Source organism: Hibiscus syriacus, unplaced genomic scaffold (genome assembly GCF_006381635.1).
Source record: "Hibiscus syriacus cultivar Baekdansim isolate YM2019G1 unplaced genomic scaffold, ASM638163v2 tig00112530_pilon, whole genome shotgun sequence".
Taxonomy (NCBI): domain Eukaryota; kingdom Viridiplantae; phylum Streptophyta; class Magnoliopsida; order Malvales; family Malvaceae; genus Hibiscus; species Hibiscus syriacus.
Genome location: NW_024063358.1, coordinates 1,318,230 through 1,336,669, shown reverse-complemented (window position 1 = coordinate 1,336,669; position 18,440 = coordinate 1,318,230). Strand labels below are relative to the sequence as shown.

Below are 18,440 nucleotides of genomic sequence, written 5' to 3'. Positions count from 1 at the left end.
ATTTTCTCAATCGCGTTGCGATTCTTGGAAGATCGCGTTGCGATTTTCTCAATCGCGTTGCGATTCTTTGAATCGCATTGCGATTCTTGGAAGATCGCGTTGCGATTTTCTTTTGACCGTTGCGATTTTCTTTTCAACATTGCGATTTTCTAAATCGCGTTGCGATTTTTGTTTCGCATTGCGATTTTGTTGGTCATTTTGGCAAATCCAAAAAAAGTTGATTAAAATCGTATATTATAAGACATTTTTGGTCACTGAGGCGATTTTCTCTAAAAAAAATCTTAAAATTTTGGATAAATTATGTATTTAGTACCTAAACTATCATTTTTGATATGCTTAAGTACCTAAACTTTTAATTTTTTAAAAATCATACCTAATGTTTAGTTTTTGTTTCATTTTAGTACCCATTGTTCAAAACTTAACGTGTTTAGTACCTAAACTATTATTTTTAGTCCTTTTAATACCTAAACTTACAATTTTTAAAAAAAATTAACGTTATAACTTGAACATGAGTACTAAAATGAAACAAAAACTAAAATTTAGGTATGATTTTAAAAAAATGAATGTTTAGGTACTAAAACAAACCAAAACTAATAGTTTAGGCACTAAATACGTAGTATACCCTAAAATTTTGGCTTAATGCCTAAATAAGTGGACAAACTATACCTTTTGTGCCAAATAAGTGTCTACGTTTTTTTGGCCCATCCGAGTGCCTAACATTACAAATATTAATACTTTAGGTGTCCGGGCCATCAATGACGTTAGTTTTTCTGTTAAGTGACATGTGTCACAACATGGTAATTTTTAAATTTTTTTAAAAAATATTAAAAATATTATTATATTTATTAAAAGAATAACTTTTCTTATATTATATAAAACAACCCAAAATCTCAAATCCTAACCTCCTTAATCCATCGTCGCCGCCCTCTTCGACCACGACCACCTCCGTCAACGTAGTCCTTGTCATCGTCCTAGTTATATGTCGATGAAGTTGTTACCAATTCACCGTCGGAATTGCATGAGATTATGATTTTATCCTAGGGTTCGCGGGTTGATCAGTCACGATTTCATAGGGGTTTTGGTCGCCGGGGGAGGGGAGGTTGGGTGGAGGTTCTTCGACGGCAAAAGGTAGCGGTCAGCGTGGGTTGAGGGGTTGAAACAAAGGTTTTCAAAGTTTAGGGGTTATTTCAAAATTTATGTGTGTGTGTTTTTTTTAATACATAATTTTATTTTATTTTAATTTTATATAAAAAATTTTAAATTACTAAATTGTGACACGTGTCACTTAACATGAAAAACTAACGCCGTTGGCGGTCTGAGCATCTAGAGTGCTAACGTTTGTAACATTAGGAACCCAGATGAGTAAAAAAAATGTAGGCACTTATTTGGCAAAAAGGTATAGTTTAGGCACTCATTTGGACATTAAGCCTATTGTTTATATTTTATTAATAAAAACTATTTCTCTTTTCAATAAAGCAAAAACGATAAATTATATATCATTTCCAACACAATAAAAATTAGTAAACAACTATTTTGAGGCACGTATGAAATTACAAATGTATTGTATTATTTGAGACACATATTAAGATTTTATTTTATTTAAAATTGTAAATCTAATTAGTAAAAAGATACATGTGATTCCGCTTTCGTCAATTTCGGAAGGTAGAATTTTTCTTTTTTTAAATTAATTACTGAATATATGATCTATTAATCGACTAATCCAGATCGAGTATTGCATAAGCTAGAGTGACCCTCCCAACCCAATTTGTTCCATTCGCAAACATTAGGATTTGAACATCTGACATTGCTTAAAGAATCTAGTGTCTCATCCCACTATACCAACTGATTCTCGTAGAGTGCAAAATTTTTAAAAACTACATATAATATATGAGATTGATCAATAATTATATCAATACCGTAAATGATCATATTAATACTACAATAATTAATATTTAATATTTTTAACGAAACTAAAAATTTAAAGATCGTGTTAAAAATAAAATATATTTAAATCGCATTAAAATTTTTCAGAAAAATTTAAATACCTAAGATATATTAAACCTATTATAATTGATTCACTGTGTAATAAATATTTATATATGAGTCATGATGCTTTGAATTAATATACTAAATTGTCACCTCAAACCAGAAAATGAAATCGCTAAAAATATGGAATTAATATACCTAAGATAATTCTTTTTTTTTTCTTATAAAAAAACTTCATATCTTTCACGATTAATCACATATATCAATTTTTAATTATTTAATAATTGGGTAAAGTACATAATTGTCCCCGTACTATAAGGTACCGCTTTGTTGAGTCCCTCGACAATCAAAAGTTACAAATTGGTCCTCTGACTATAGGGTGTTGCTTTGTTGAGTCCCTCGACAATCAAAAGTTACAAAATCGTCATCCGACTATTCATTATGTTATAAACTTATATTTTTCATTGAAAAATCAACAGTTTTCTAAATTGGACGTTAACATGATGAGTGAAATTTGATTAGCTCCACGTCCAAATTGCCGTACCAAAAAAAAGAAGTGTTGAGTTTGATGTTAGTACAAACTAATTGTCAATTTTGTCTACAAACTAACATACAAAAATCACATTATATGAATGAATAAATAAGATAAGGTTTTGTCTTTTATTTTTCTTTAATATTTTTTAATATCTATATCGTCGTATATATGAACTTAAAACTAGTACTCCACGAAACAGACAAAGTTATGGATGGGTAGCAGATAAAGGAACCAAGTCAAAGAATTTCGCACATTCCTGAACGATCCTCTTTCAATTGGTCTCAGTGTCCAAATATTTTAATATTTTATTCTCAAATAAGTTCAAGATCAGGGATGGACTGAGGGCGGGTGAGAACAATTATCCTCTTAAAAATTTAAAATTATCAGATATTTTAAATTTTTTCTATGTATTTTATATTGAAAATATGTTTCCGTCCTTAAGATTTTAGTTCACCTCCTAACGTAAAATCATGCATCCATCCTCCTCAGTACAAAGATTCTAGCAATGAATAAATCGCCACCGGTCTATTACTCTCGTAAGGAGGCATGCATTGTATCACTTTAGGCGGAATATAATATTTTCTCGAACTAATGTCACCCTTTGCCATTAAAATCACTCCTTGATAATTCTTAATTTTTTTTATTAGTTATTATTGATTTTAGGTCATTATTAAGTTTATAAATATGAACTTTATTCCATCTTGTAACAAGCTACGTGTTAAACATTTTTGTAATTCGTGAATTATGTACATTGACTTTACCAAAACATCCCAAAAACTACTGATCTACCAAGAAATCTAATTTGTTCTTTACGGCAATGTATATTTTTTGTCAATAGTTTCAAATTTTAATCCTACACGACATTTCTTTGGCTAAATATGTTCTCATTAACCAGGGATGGATGTAGGATTTGATGTTAGAGAGAATGAATCTAAACTTATAACATTTTAATGGGATGAATAAAATTTTAGAGAAACGAAAACATATTATTTTAATAAAAATAAATTTTTTTTTAAAATATATAATAATTTTATATTTTTAGAAAGTGCGACCGCCCTCCCTTATCCCGTGTACATCCGTGCCATCCTCCATATTTCATAAGATGGGCAAATCGACTCTGCAAATTTGACAGCTACTCCATATTCTTCCATCTATATTAATATTAAAATTAAAATGTTAGTTAAGGATGATGTTCTCAATTAATTTAGAATTTTAAACTAGCTTTGTTCTGAATTATAATTAATAGTGTATATTATTGTTATTATTTATATTTTTATATAATCTTTAAATAATTATTTAAAAACATTTTTTTAAATATTAGATGCGTGTTTAATAAGACTTATGTAAGAAATTACAAAACATACTTTTACATATTTTTAAAATAAAATCTAATATATTTAACTTTTCTATTGAGGTTTATTACATATCTTTTCCCATCAATATTTCTTGGGGGTGGTTCAAATTTTGTCTTTTAAAACTTCGAAAGGGCAAATGTCTCTCTCTATTAACTTATATTATTTTGATTTCCTTTTAGTTTTTTTTAAAATATTTATGTTTGATAGATTTTGAGTAGATGACTGACGTCAATGAAAGATATGATATATTATATATTTGGAAAGCTTTTTATTTTATTTTTATTAATTTAAAGTGATTATAAGATAATATTTGTTCGAAAGATTTTCAATCATTTGATAATAAATATTTAAATACATTTGTAAACGTCGTGCTCAAACTTATTTTTTTGTGATAACATTTATCCCTTAACTACTGAGGGGGTGTTTGGTTTAAGGATTGTGGGATTCCTATGGGATGAGAATCCCACATTCCTATGTTTGGTTGGCCGGGAATCTCATTCCCAGTAATGTTTTATTATCAATAGTAGATTTTTTGGGATATATTACCGGGAATGTCATTACCTCTCTTCCTTTAGGTATTGTAACATTACCGGTATTTTGGACTAAAATGCCCTTAAATTATTATTTTTTTTCAAAAATATTATTCTTCTGTCATTGAATAATAAAAATTCTACGAATGTTAAATTACAAATTTATCCTTAAATTATTTTAGATTTACAAAAAAAAGTCTATAATTAAAATTTTATATTAAGTTCAGGGGTTAAAAAAATTATCCTTTCATTAAACCTTTTTTATATTTTTAATTTTGTAAAAAAAATATAAATATTATGAATTTAATTTTTTTAAAAAAATATATAAATATTTTACGATTTGTAATATTATACAAATATATAATAAGGACAATTTGGTTAAATATACATTCCAATAATCTTTTATTCCTTTAACCAAACACGATAATCTTACATTCCTGCTAAACCAACCAAACACAAAATACAACATTTCCTGTAATCATATTCCCTGGTAATCTTTTATTCCCACTGGTAATCTTACATTCCGTGAACCAAATGCACCCTGAGAGTTTTTTATTCGTGCTATAGTTGAAAAGTTTAAATGTTCTTTTAATAGTATTTGTTCAAAATGTTTATAATTAATTAAAAATGTATATACTCTACAAATGTAAGTATTCAAACTTAAAATTATTTTAAAAAATAATATTTTTTATTACTGAAATCGCTTTAATGATTTGAAAAGCTTAAATGTTGCAGTAGGAAACATTTGGCATACACCTTGCTTACGGACAAACTATAGCTAGGCCGCCCATAGAATTTGATTATTCATAAAGCTCTTTTTCCTTGCACTGTATATAAATAATATCCTAAAAAGCAAAAGAAGTAAAGGGAATTGTTGCACAGACCAATTTACTTCGATCGTTAGAAAAATTATTATCATTTTTAAAAGTTATGAATTTGAACATCAACCATTATAATAGATTGATTGAATATTCATACATAAAACATTAAAATTACATTAATTTAAATAATTATATTAAATTCATTTATTGATGTAAAATATGATTAATATATTTATATTATAACAAATTCATACATAATAAAATTTTAATTATAATATATATTGAGTAGTATGAAATGATTACAAGTTAATATTTATCTATATTATTTTTTGTCGTTAATTAATAATTCATATATTCTGCAAATATAATTACTTGAACACAAAACTTTTAAGATTTTATGAAGAATAATACTTCATTTTTTCATTGAGATCATTCAATGAATTCATAAATGTATGTGTAACTTATATAAATTATATTTTTATGTAAATAATACAAGTTGTATCTCAATCTTATTATTAATTTAAAATAATATTGATCGAAGCTAATATTATAGTCAAACTAATAGAATTTTGGTTAAAGTACATAAATAGTCCCCCGGCTATAAGATACTACTTTATTAAGCCCATTAACTATTTAAAGTTATAAAATGATCTTCCGACTATAGAGTGTTGTTTTGTTGAGCCCATCGACTATCAAAAGTTACAAAATGATGAACCGTCTATTCATTATCTCTAAACTTTCCTTTTTTTCATTAAAAATTTAGTTGTTTTCTAAGCTTGACGTTAACATGATGACTTGAATGTAATAATTGTTTGAGATTCTGAGATAAGATTTTATCATATCACTGTCAGCAAGTTAACGTTCTTATTAGAATAATGTTAAATTTTAACCAAAAAAATGATGAGTTTAAAATATAATAAATAGTCGGGTGATCGTTTTGTAATTTTTTATAGTCAAATGACTCAACAAAACAAAATTATATAATTAAAATACCATTTTATAATTTTTAATAATCGAAAAACTATTTGTATACCTTACCCTAAGATTTCCTACGTACGAAAATAATTCAAGCCGTGAATTGCTCCATTACATTTCTAGCATGTTCGTTCTTTGCACTCTTTGCGGTTGCACGACCCCACCCTCTACCGTACCATGTGCTGCACACTTGGGACGTTTACCCATGTACCTTTCCACGTACCATATTACACCCAACTTTCTTTTATTTCTTTATAATCGCGAGTGATGATCCACTATTTAATTAATTTAAATTAAATATTGTTAAAAAATGTTTTTAATTTAATTTACTTTATTCGTGATATTAAAATCTAAGCTCTGTACTTCATTTTATTTAAATACATGTGTGCCTCAATATCTCAAACGCAAATCATTCACCCTCATTTCTTCTTCTTCTCGTACGTAAGACAATAGCAGAAGCAAGAGCACCACCGTCTGCAACACCATCCGCCACCTCCGCCTACGCCACATCAAGGACAAGATTGTAATGTGAAGATGGAAAATCAGGATCTTTCCCCACAACAACACATGGATGCATCTAGGCCGTCTCTCGGCTTACCCCTCGGCACTGCTCTCCTCTTACTTGTCATTTTCAGCTTAAGCGGAATCTTCTCCTGCTGTTACCACTGGGACAAGCTCAAATTCCTCCGTGGATCTTTCGACGACGACGCTGCCGCCGACGGTGCTGATATTGAAGCTTCCCACTTCAAACCCAAGCCTAACGAAACGGTAAAAAAAACAATATTACAACTAAAAGCAACCTTTGTCAGAAAATGGATTTTAACATAGTTTTTTTTGCTGTAATTCAGGATGTAAAGAAGAACCAGAGGCAAAGCTTGCCGGTTCTAATGCCAGGAGACAATATTCCGAAGTTCATAGCATTGCCTTGTCCCTGTGAACCTCCACGAGAAGCTAAGGTTGTAATAGAAGTACAACAGACACCCAAGTCTCCTCGTTTTCCAGTTCCTTTGTATTAGGAGATTCAATTTTGTTGTAAATAGTTGATTCCCCCGGTGTAGAACATCAGGTAAATTTGTAAATATTGGAGTAGTAAATTTATTTATGCCATTATTTGCATCCATTTAAAGCATTGATTGTATCGAAATTGAGATTGGTGTTTAGATTCACTGTAAATAACTCTTGCGGGTGAACTGAGGAATCAGTGCATGACTCTTGTCCAGAAATTAAGCAGATCCGTGGGTGTCTTTCTGGACAAATTTTCTTTTTGTTACAGAGCTTACAAGTTAAGCAACGTAAAGTTGGCAATTTTTTTAACTTCGTATTAATTAATTCGAATAGACCTAAATTGTATATCTAATTTTGATAAATGAATTTTTAAATAAAAATTTTCTACGTACATTAAAATTTAAACTCGAAACATATTTAAACGATATCAAATTATTTATTATTTGAAGTAACCTCTTAATTAAATTTGGTTGGTAATAATACCTAATTTTCTGTACCGACAAATTTAGTGTTTAAAAAACAAAGATGAACAAAACCCCCTAGAAGTTTCCTCTCATGTCCTGATTTTTTTACTCTCTTTTATTCATCAGTAATAAAGATTTTTCTTTCAAATTTGAATAATATAAAGATAGAGAAAAAAGAAAAAAAAATAGTATATATGACTGGATGTACAATTAAAGGTTTTAATTAAATTTTGTTTATTTCAAAAGGAAAATAAAATTAAAAAATAAAAGAAAAAAAGAATATTTTAATATTAATTATATATATTATTTCGTACGAATTAAACGATTTAGGTGACAAATAAATTATTATTATTCTTTGAGATTTTAATTTCAAATATCAAGAATACTATAAATATTAACGTTAAATATTAAATAGTTAAAAATTATCTTTAAATATATATTATTTTATAATTACTTTAATAAAAAATTATATATGTATATATATATATATATATATATATAAGTCACTTCGGGTGCCACAAATTAAGGCGTTGTCCATTTCCCCCTCCCCATGTGACCTAATTTCACTGTTTTGAGCATTAAGCATCAGATACGACTTTCACATCATTATATTTGTGTTTTTTCTGGAGGAATTCTGATAGATGATATACGGAAGATGTACATATTTTGAAAAAAAATCAAAGGTAAACTATATGGGTGATCAACGAATTATGATCATCAATCAATTTGACAACTAATATTTAAAAACGATCAATCAGATCATTAAACTATTTAAATCATTCAATTAAGTCAATGACCATTATTTTTTAACGAGATGATGACGTGGAAGTTAATAAAATTGACATAATTATATATTTGATCATTAATATTTACATATTCTATTAATTTAGTCACTATTTTAATTTAATTAAATAAATTTGACCTCCAATCTGGAGATACCACGTGTCACTATATGATTGTAAGGTTAATTTAATTAATTTTAATATTTTAATTAAATAAAATTTCTCACCAATCATGTGGTGACACGTGTTACCACTGATTTAAAGGGAAAACAAATTGAAATAGAAAGGAGCTGCTGAGGGTCCCTGGGCAAGCTTTTGCCACTGAGCTATGCCATCTGTTTGGTTATAAAGTGTACAATATTTTATATATTTGTTTGAGATTATTTCACACAAGCATATATACATATATATTAAATTATTAAAACAGATCTAATAAAATTTATTTCATACATATATTAAATTTTAGTCAATGTAAGACTTAAAATAAAAACGAGTTTAATATTTTTTAATTAAAATATTTTTATTTTGTGATTTGGATTCTCTAAATAATTTTAATATAATTTTATTTTTATATAATTTATATATTATTATTTAAAAATAATTGTAAAAATAATTCAAATAACAATATTAAACTATTTTTATTTTGTGGTTTGGATTCTCTAAATAATTTTATTTTAATATAATTTATATATTATTATTTTAAAAGAATTGTAAAAATAATTTAAATAAAAATATTAAACTCGTTTTTATTTTTAAGTCATACATTAACTATAATTTAATATATATATATATTTATATATGTATGAAATAAAATTTATTAGATTTATTTTAATAATTTAATATATATGTATATATACTTATATGAAATAATCTCAAACACAATATATAAAATATTATGCACTTTTTAACCAAATAGATGACTTAGCTCAGTGGCAAAGGCTTGCCTAGGGACCCGTACAATTCCCCAAGTAGCTCCCTTCTATTTCAATTTGTTTTGCCTTTACATTGGTGGTGAGTCACCGTTTGATTGGTGAAAAAATTATTTAATTAAAATATTAAAATTAATTAAATTAATCTGTTAATTATATAGTGACACGTGACATATCTAGATTAGAGGATTAAATTTATTTAATTTAATTAAAATAGTGATTAAATTGATATAATGTGTAAATATTAATAATCAAATATATAATTTTGCCTATTTTATTAATTATCACATTATCACATATGTTAAAAATTAACGGTAAGTTACTTGATTAAATGATTTAAATAGTTGGGTGATCTGATTGATCACTTTTAAACGTTGGTGGTCAAAATGGTTGATGACCATAGTTCAGTGATCACATATGTAGTTTACCCAAAATCAAAACATATAATTAAACAAATTTTTTATTTTTAAACAAAAAGAATATAATTATTAAAAGAGTTACTGATTTATTTAAAATATATTTATACAATATTATTTATATAATAAAAATATACGAATTTTATATGTAAAAATATAAATCTCATGTATTACATTTTACGACCAACCACCTACAAAACAGATAGTTCTGTTGTATGGTAATTTTAATATACGATTAAATATCTTATCATAAATGTTAATAATTTTTTAATATTTTTAATAAAACGCTACTTAAAATATTTTTTATAAGAAATTTTAATTTCGTTACCTAATTTTCGATAGAAAAATAAAATTTTAAATAAAAATAATAATATTTTAAATAACGTTTTATCAGAAATATTAAATATTTTAGATAACGTCTAATATTGATATTTTTTATATAAAAAATAATATTTTAAATAATACTTTATCAAAAATATTAAAATAATATTAATATTTTCGATAGATATTTTATTAGTTATATATTAAAGATGCGTACCTTAGACAACCTCCTTACCAAATACCAAAAAACTGATTATGAATAGTAGTAGATTGGACATAGGATGCTCAGAAAGCAGCATGATGTGGTCCACCATGTTCCCTAATGGTAATTATATTTTCAAAGAAATTTGGATGATTTTTTTTTTGGATTTTTGTAAACGTACGGATGATAAGCATTCCATTTTGTGGGACCCATGTCTGACACAAAATCACATGGCGTACACCATAGAGCTTTTCATCTTATTTCACAATTCGAAATATTTACTGTTTCATATATATATTTTTTCTTTAACGTTTTTCTTTTAATGTTATGAACAAGTTTTTTTTTATAAAAAATTAATATTTTAAGTTACACGTAATCTAAAATATTATATTTATTTAATATTTTAAATCGTATTTTTCTTTAATCTTGTATTAAGCTGATGTATCATAGAACTTTCAATTTTATTTTCCTAATCTAAGGTTTTAAATCTTGTTCTAATCAAATCGACTTAATCGCTGTGGCAGTGTTATTTTTTATGTCTACTCTCATTTGATTTATGGTTAATTTCTACATATTTTTTCCTAACTATGTTATATGATAAAAATAAGCTTAAGGGTATAGAATGATGCAATTTAGAAAGTTCGGGGGTTAAATTGATACGAAAATACGATAGGACGAAAGAGATAAATTGGGTCTACTACAAGGACAAAAATTATCCTTTTACCTAATAAATTATCATAATATTTTATATGTTTCAAATTAATAAGATTGTATATCAATGTGGTTGATTTAAGTGGTTAGCAACTTAAAATCGCTTATGCAGAGCTTGAGTTTGAGTCATTGTGTATGTAAAATATCCTTGTTGTGAGACTCACCCACCAAAAACAAGTGTATCCGAATTAGTCTAGACGAAGTCTTGAAACTGTGAGGGCAACAACAACAAAAAATAATAAGGTTTTATATTTTATTTATCAATTTAATATAATATTTCTGTCGCTAAATATTTTACAATTTTTTAAAATATAATTTAAGTGAATCAATGAACCAAAGCCTACTTGCTTTAGAGGAAGTTGTAGTGGAATTCCTATAAAAATGTTAGGCATGTGTGTATATTTATTGAATTAAAAAACAATTTATTAATTAAAGTTTATTTTCTTCTTCTTTTAGTATTACGCAATTAGACAACTGATTAGAGTTAGGAGATGGGCTGATTTGATTCATTATGGTTGGGCTGAGCTTTCGTCGAAGTATTTGGGTCTATCGCTAGGGAATCGAAAGAATTCAAAGGTTATTTGGCAGCCCGTCCTAGACAAAATCGGATATCGACTTCAAAGTTTGAAAGGTAAATTGCTCTCTTTTGGTGGAAGATTAACTTCGATCAAATCTGTTTTAGTAAATCTGCCAGTGTATTACATGTCTACATTCTCAATGCCTAAATCCATAGCTAAGCACATAAATAGATGCATAGCGAACTTCGTTTGGATTTCTAAGTCTGATAGGAATATTCATTGGATTAGTCGGGACAATATTTATAGACCATAATCACATGAGGAGTTAGGTATTTTTGATGTCAAAATTAGAAATCGTGCCTTGCTTAATAAATGATTTTGGAGGTTTAGTGTGGAATATGATAGCTTATGGCGGAAGTTAGTTGTAGATAAATACAATTATGATAAGGATTAGCTCTTTCCTAAAGCTGTCAATAATAACAAATGCTCTTGGATATGACATAATATTACTAATCTGTCGGGGGTCTAATCAGTCGAGCTTTTTTGAAGATTGGAGGTGTGTAATGGGATGAAGATTGATTTCTGGACAGACTATTGGACAGAAAAGGTGTGTTTGAAAACCGCTTTTTCGAGAATATTCAGTATAGCGGTAAAAAAAAGCGAAAAAAATGCGAAAAAATTAAAGATTATGGGTGTTGGGTTAACGGTGTCTGGGAATGGAGAATTGAGCTGAGAAGAGCTTTCTTTGAATGGGAAAAGCCAATGTGGAGTGAATTCTTGAATGTGTTGAACAGAGCCATTAGTATCGAACAAGGTTTAGACAGGTTAATATGGGCTGAAACACGGGATGAGTGTTATAATCCGAAATCTTATTGTATAAAAACGGCTTGCGTCGGTAATTCTGAAGACCTAATTTGGAGATTGGTTTGGTTCAAATTCGTTCCACTGAAGGTTTCCGGCTTTTTGTGGAAAGTAGTCCACCAAAGATTGCCGGTCATGTCTGAACTGGAAAAAAGAAGGGTCAACTGTGGTGATCAATCTTGTTGCCTTTACTACAAAAGTGAGCCGGAAACAGTTGATCATGTTGTATCATTGCTCTGTAGTTTGGAAAATTTGACGACGTTGGTGTAGTGTGTGGAAAGTAAATCTAGTTTTCCCGCTAAATGTTAAACAATTATTAGAGACTTGGTTCTCTCAAAGAATTCGAAGGAGAGTTCGAGTCTTATGGCAACTGGGTTTTTTTCGGTTTCAGTTGGACAATTTGGTTGAGCAGAAATAGAACCAGATTCAATGGTGCTTCTCTTTCGATAGATCAGATCTTTTATAAAGCTATGCTTCAGATAGATCTTTGGGCGAATTATTTATGGCCGACTTTGCTCCCATCGGTTAATGATTTTGTATGTAATCCGGAAGCCATTGTGAGTGGTGTTTGTTGATTCATCAACTTTGTTGTTAGCTGGTTCATTTCGTTATCTTTGCATTAACAGTTAGACGCTACTCCGTTGTTAAAATGCAAAGTAATCACCTCTCTTGATTTAGCCTTCAAGCTGCTAATTCGCAAATGGCCCTCTCCTTTGGAGTATTCCAGGTTTATTTTTCTTTTTTTCCTTCAGTTCTTGTTTGGGTTTTGTGATGGAGATTCTTTTCTGGTATATTTTCATTATGGTTCGGTGGTAGCCTGCTTTCGCTGGTATTAGATTCGTTGTCCTGATTTACAGTTAAGTGTGTTTTGCTTTGTTTTTGCATTTGTTGTGAGTTTGAGGGTGTTAATGCGTCAGGGGTAGTTTTTGGAAGGGGAAAGTACTATCTCTGCTGGTTTCTGTAGGTGCTAGGCGAGGTTGAATTCTTGCCTGCTTTTGCTGCTATCCTATCGGGTTTGATGTCCTCGCTTTAGGGGCTTGTCTGTCTGCTTCTGTTCTTGTTTCAGTTTGCGATGGTGGGGTTTTCTGCACGTTCCTTGCAAATTGCTGCACTGGTTTGTTAAGAATCGAGCGATGTCGATTGACTGCTCCGGTTCAGGGAATTCTGCTCCTGTAGGTCGGTTTCGTGGTTTCGGCTGCTATTGTTTACATCTTTATATGTATGAAGAGTCATTTCAATATTACACTTTTATGTTCACGTCAAAGCGCATTTTTTTTCCTCTAAATAAATTTAGAGAGATTTTTTAACTAGACATTTAGTTGTGACGTACTTTGTTGGTTACGACTTTTCAATACAAATTACATCTTTTTACAAAAGAAAAACTTTTCTAATCCATATCCTTAAACCAAATCTAAACGTTGTCTTCTTTTTCCGTACGTCTCTACCTTGATTTTCCATGGTTGAAGTTTTATTGTTGCAAAATTAAGTTCAGTTTCGATTCTTTTTCCTTTTGAAGGTCAAGTTTGAATTAACGGTGAAAAATCTTTGACTCGACAAGAGATAATATAATAGTTATCTATAACATTTTCAAAAATAATTGTAATAAGATATCCACTCTATATATATATATTTCAATTATATCTTTATTTTATCAAATAAAAATTTTATATACCAGGTTGAGTCAAGTACGAGTATGAGATTTTACTTAAAAATTAGATCAAATTTTAGATTAGGTAGAAACTTCTTAAATTCGGATCGGATCAGATAATCGATGGATGGGGTAAATTCGATTCGACATCTCAAAGTTAATGTTACAATATAATGTTCTAAAATAATTGTTGGTTTGGATAAAAGAATGTATTTATGTGTGAATGAACAAACTCATGTCTAAAAGTGATTCTCCAAGCTAGAAATAAAGAAGAACTCATATCTATATTTTATAAAAAATAAAATGATGAAAGATAAGGGGGGAATGAGATGGAGAAGAGTAAAACCAGAAACAAGTCGTGTTGTTAATGAGTTGAGTAGCTCGTGAGTAGTTCAAATTCGATTCAATCAAAACTCGATAAAAGTTCGATTCAAGTTGACTCGACTCGAGACCTTAACAAGCTAAATCGAGCAAAGTCCAACTCGACTCAATAAGTTCGCGAGCAACTTGTTAATTTTTATACCTTTTTAGTAGTTATCTTAAAAAATTATTTCATTTAAAAATTACTAATTTACTAATACATAATAAAAAAAGATGATAAAATACTAATCTATTAATTTTCTAATAAATAATTAAAAATCCTAAATTATCAATTAATAATCATTATTTTACTACACCCAAATATCAAGTCCTAATTGTTATTTTAATGTATTTATGATTGTTATTTTGGTGTTTAGACTTGGAATTTTTTTCATACATTCTTTTGATATTTTTTGGTTAAGTTTATTCATTTATGTTTATATTAAATTCTATATAGTATTAGAAGATTCTACGTATAGTTAAAAATTAAAATAAAAAAATCGATGAGTTTAACGAGTAATGAGGCGAGCAATTAGGTGAGCAATGAGTAGAGCAAAATTTTTAACGAATAACGAGTTGAGTTTAGCAACAAAATATTTTAACAAGTACTATCCAATTCCCGATCGACTCGCTCAATAATCACCTCTAGAAATGCTTAAGAGCTTTGGAGGAGGGCAGAATCCCACATCGGTAAGCAAGGGAAACGCCACTTGACCATCTTTCATAAATTAAAGCACAAATGATCTGTTTTCTTCTTTTTCACCATGTTTTTTTTGAATGGGGTGTTTTCTATTATAAAGGGCATACATATAAACATGATAAAAACATGTGTTTCATTAAAAAAATCTCCCTAAATTTAAGTCGATGAAAAAGAATATATCATGAAAGTATCGAAATGATGAACACCGATAAAAAAAAATAATGTTTTTCTTTTTAAAACAGTACTGAATTATCAAATATTATGATTCTTTGTAGTTAATTCAACACAACAATAAAAAGAATTTATAACGACGAGTTCAAATGTTTTTCTTTTTGATTATTAAGATTGAATTAGCAAATAAAAGCAAGACATTTGAACGCTCTCGATATACCACTTTGGCCGGCCGGAGTGTAGAAATGCTAGGCTCTACTTGGCAGCTTCAAAATCGACCCTCATCAGAAGGTTTCAGGAAAGTGGTTGAGAATAAGAATTCTCTGTTTCATTTTAATAAGATTATTCAATGAAATTGGAAACAAACGAACTGATTTCATAAACGAACCAAGTTAAAATACTTTAGAGCTGAAAAGAAGTCGTCAATGTCTGAGAGCTCTACATTTGAGTAATATCCCACATTCCTAAGCAACAGAGAAGTCCACTCCACTATCTTATATATATTAGAGCACAAAAGTATTAGAAAAATTCAGAGTCTTGCATCTCACAATGCTTTCCTTCTTGTACCGAGAGAGATAATCGAGAAAGAAATGTATTAAAGTCCTCCCATTTATTTTGAAATTTCAATGCACAAACATTCTAAGGATCTCATTGACAATGATTAATTAAAATATGTATAATGAAGGATTAGTTGTGTAAACAGTATTTTATTAAATATTTTGCTTCCTCTAATAAAACTCAAAGTGATTTTATCATATATAATAATATAACGCCACGAACAATGTCAGATTCATCTCTCCTGGAATAATTTTCTTGCAGACTTGGAGTTTGCTTGGAGATGAAGTGACCTTTAATCATTATCTCTCTCGGGTGGACTCAGTTGAAGATGGACCGGGACATTTGAACCCTCTCCACACCCGAAACCATATGAATTCAGGCCATTTGCATAAACCTGAGTCATAAACCCTAATTGATTAACTCATTGGACTGAGTTTTAGAAGACCGTATCCATCAATACTGATGGATATACCTTCTTGTACAATTCCATGTTTTCACTCTGCGAATAAGATTTACCTTCTTGTAGAGCTCCACATTCTCCTGATGAATGAGGTTCCCCTGAAACAAAAAGTTGAAAGCGAAATGTAAGTAAACAATTGAAGTGATTCAATCTTGAACAAAAATGTAACTAAAACTCAGCTAGGGTTGTTTTTGAATGACCCTTCGGCTTAGCTCTTGTATTTCATCAGTTAATATCTGTTCCTGCAAAAGTTTTTTTTTTAAATAAGCATATGTCAAGTTTACTGCCATAAGATCATGCATGGAAATTGCTTGAAAAACTGGATTTTTTGTTACCTTCTTCATGCGAACACCCTTCAAACTCATCTCCAGTTTGTTCTCTAGATTCTGCAGATCTTCAACTCTCAGACCATAAAGCTGTTCACCCCTGAGCTGCCTGGTTTATGTCAGATTTTAAGACGCCGGTCAATCACCATGTCTTTCATATATGATTCCACATCCCATATATATGTGTACATGCGTGTCAGCGTGTGCATATCCACGTGTATACATTTGTATGTATATGTGTACATACAAGTATGTATGTAAGATTGTTTAACAATTTCCACAAGAAAATTACGAAATTTTGAACCCTGTGAACAGTGTACCGATGATTTTCTTGCAAATTCAGCACTTGTTGTCTCAAGATTGCAGCCTCTCTTTGCCAAAACTGTCAAGTAAACAGCAAATCTTAAGTTAATCTAGAACATAAAAACATCTCTCAGGTATTATAGTTGCTGAGATTTTTTCATGTGGATTTTCTTGGAGCTCACGGGCACTGCACCAATGTATTTTTTCCAACAAGTATTTAATATAAGTATGGAGATACGATCCTCTCTCTATATATGAATAAACGTAAAGAAAATTGAACATATTCATATTAAGCACATATTTTATCGTAAGTTGTATGTAATAAAAGGTAGTCGATGTATAGTAAAAATTGGAAGGAAATTTACCTTAACTTCTGATGATGGATTCAACAACTGTTGGTGTTCCTCTTTCAAGCTGTTGTATCTTTCAATAACTGATTTCATGCTGCTATTTTACAAATTATACACAATAAAATAGTGTGAGAACTATCTCAATGATGTAATGTACGAAAAAGAATATGCATCATTGAATGTTCGAGATTTATGATTGTCTCTCCTAATAATATCGCTTCCGAGGTTCAGAATCAAATTTCTATAAATTAACTTCATTTCTTTATATCAATTTTTATGTGGTTTCTGGGGGAGCTATCAAATGTTTGATTATTTTTATTTTTCACTATGAACTTCCCTTTTGGAGAAAATTTGAGGTTATCTAAACGAATGGTTGACATCTAATACATAGCTTAATATGGAAATGTACAGTAATAAAATGCTGAAGTGAGATACAATCCAAGTAGTAGGGTGTTTTATATGATAATTATTTTCATGGTGGGAGCATTCAACTTTATTATTGGATGCAATGCTCTAATCCTAGAAAGTTGAAGCACACCAAAATTGAAACCAATTCTTCCCAATATTAGTGCAGTCGTCGTCATAGAAAAGCACTTACTATTTATTTTTATCCAGGATGATGATCATAAAGAGAAAAAAAAAAAAACCCCACCAATTTCATATCCTTGATATCTCACCAACTTATCCCATTTTGTAATTAACCCTTTTCTTTTGACAATTTCATCACAGGTTCAGTATGAACAATATATATCCAAGCTTGAAACGAAGATCCAGTTTCTGGTTTTTAATAGGTGAAAAAAGACACCCAGGAAATCAGGCCAAAAAGATCAGGTTTGGTTTAATGTTGTAAAAAGAATCAAAACCTGGAACTTGCAAATTCATAGAGCTTTCCAGTGCTGGAGAAGATGAGAAGGCCAACTTGAGCATCACACAGTATGGAGAGCTCCTTGGCCTTCTTAATCAAACCCTTTCTTCTCTTTGAAAAAGTGACTTGCCTGCTCGTCGAATCATCGATCCTTCGGATCACAATCTTCCCTCTCCCCATCCTCCTCCTACCTTGTTTTCTGTAGGTCATCAAAGAAGAAAGATCAAAAACAATCTTAGTGAATAAGAAGTAGAAAATCTGGGGTTGGAAAATGCATAGCTTAAGCCA

General features: G+C 29.4%; 2 protein-coding genes across 2 annotated transcripts; one reads left to right on the top strand and one right to left on the bottom strand.

Moving 5' to 3' along the window:
* The first annotated feature begins 6,618 nt into the window (after nucleotides 1–6,618).
* Nucleotides 6,619–7,307, top strand: LOC120181653 (uncharacterized protein At5g65660-like). The gene is made up of 2 exons (XM_039186740.1): nucleotides 6,619–6,970; nucleotides 7,051–7,307. The coding sequence occupies exons 1-2, from the start codon at nucleotides 6,737–6,739 to the stop codon at nucleotides 7,216–7,218; spliced, it is 402 nt and encodes a 133-aa protein (XP_039042671.1). The 5' UTR covers nucleotides 6,619–6,736; the 3' UTR covers nucleotides 7,219–7,307.
* Nucleotides 7,308–16,058: 8,751 nt separating this feature from the next.
* Nucleotides 16,059–18,333, bottom strand: LOC120181644 (MADS-box transcription factor 23-like). Its single transcript, XM_039186732.1, has 7 exons — nucleotides 18,151–18,333; nucleotides 17,303–17,381; nucleotides 16,955–17,016; nucleotides 16,644–16,743; nucleotides 16,509–16,550; nucleotides 16,365–16,406; nucleotides 16,059–16,242 (listed from the first exon to the last, which is right to left on the bottom strand). The coding sequence occupies exons 1-7, from the start codon at nucleotides 18,330–18,332 to the stop codon at nucleotides 16,141–16,143; spliced, it is 609 nt and encodes a 202-aa protein (XP_039042663.1). The 5' UTR covers nucleotide 18,333; the 3' UTR covers nucleotides 16,059–16,140.
* Nucleotides 18,334–18,440: the final 107 nt, after the last annotated feature.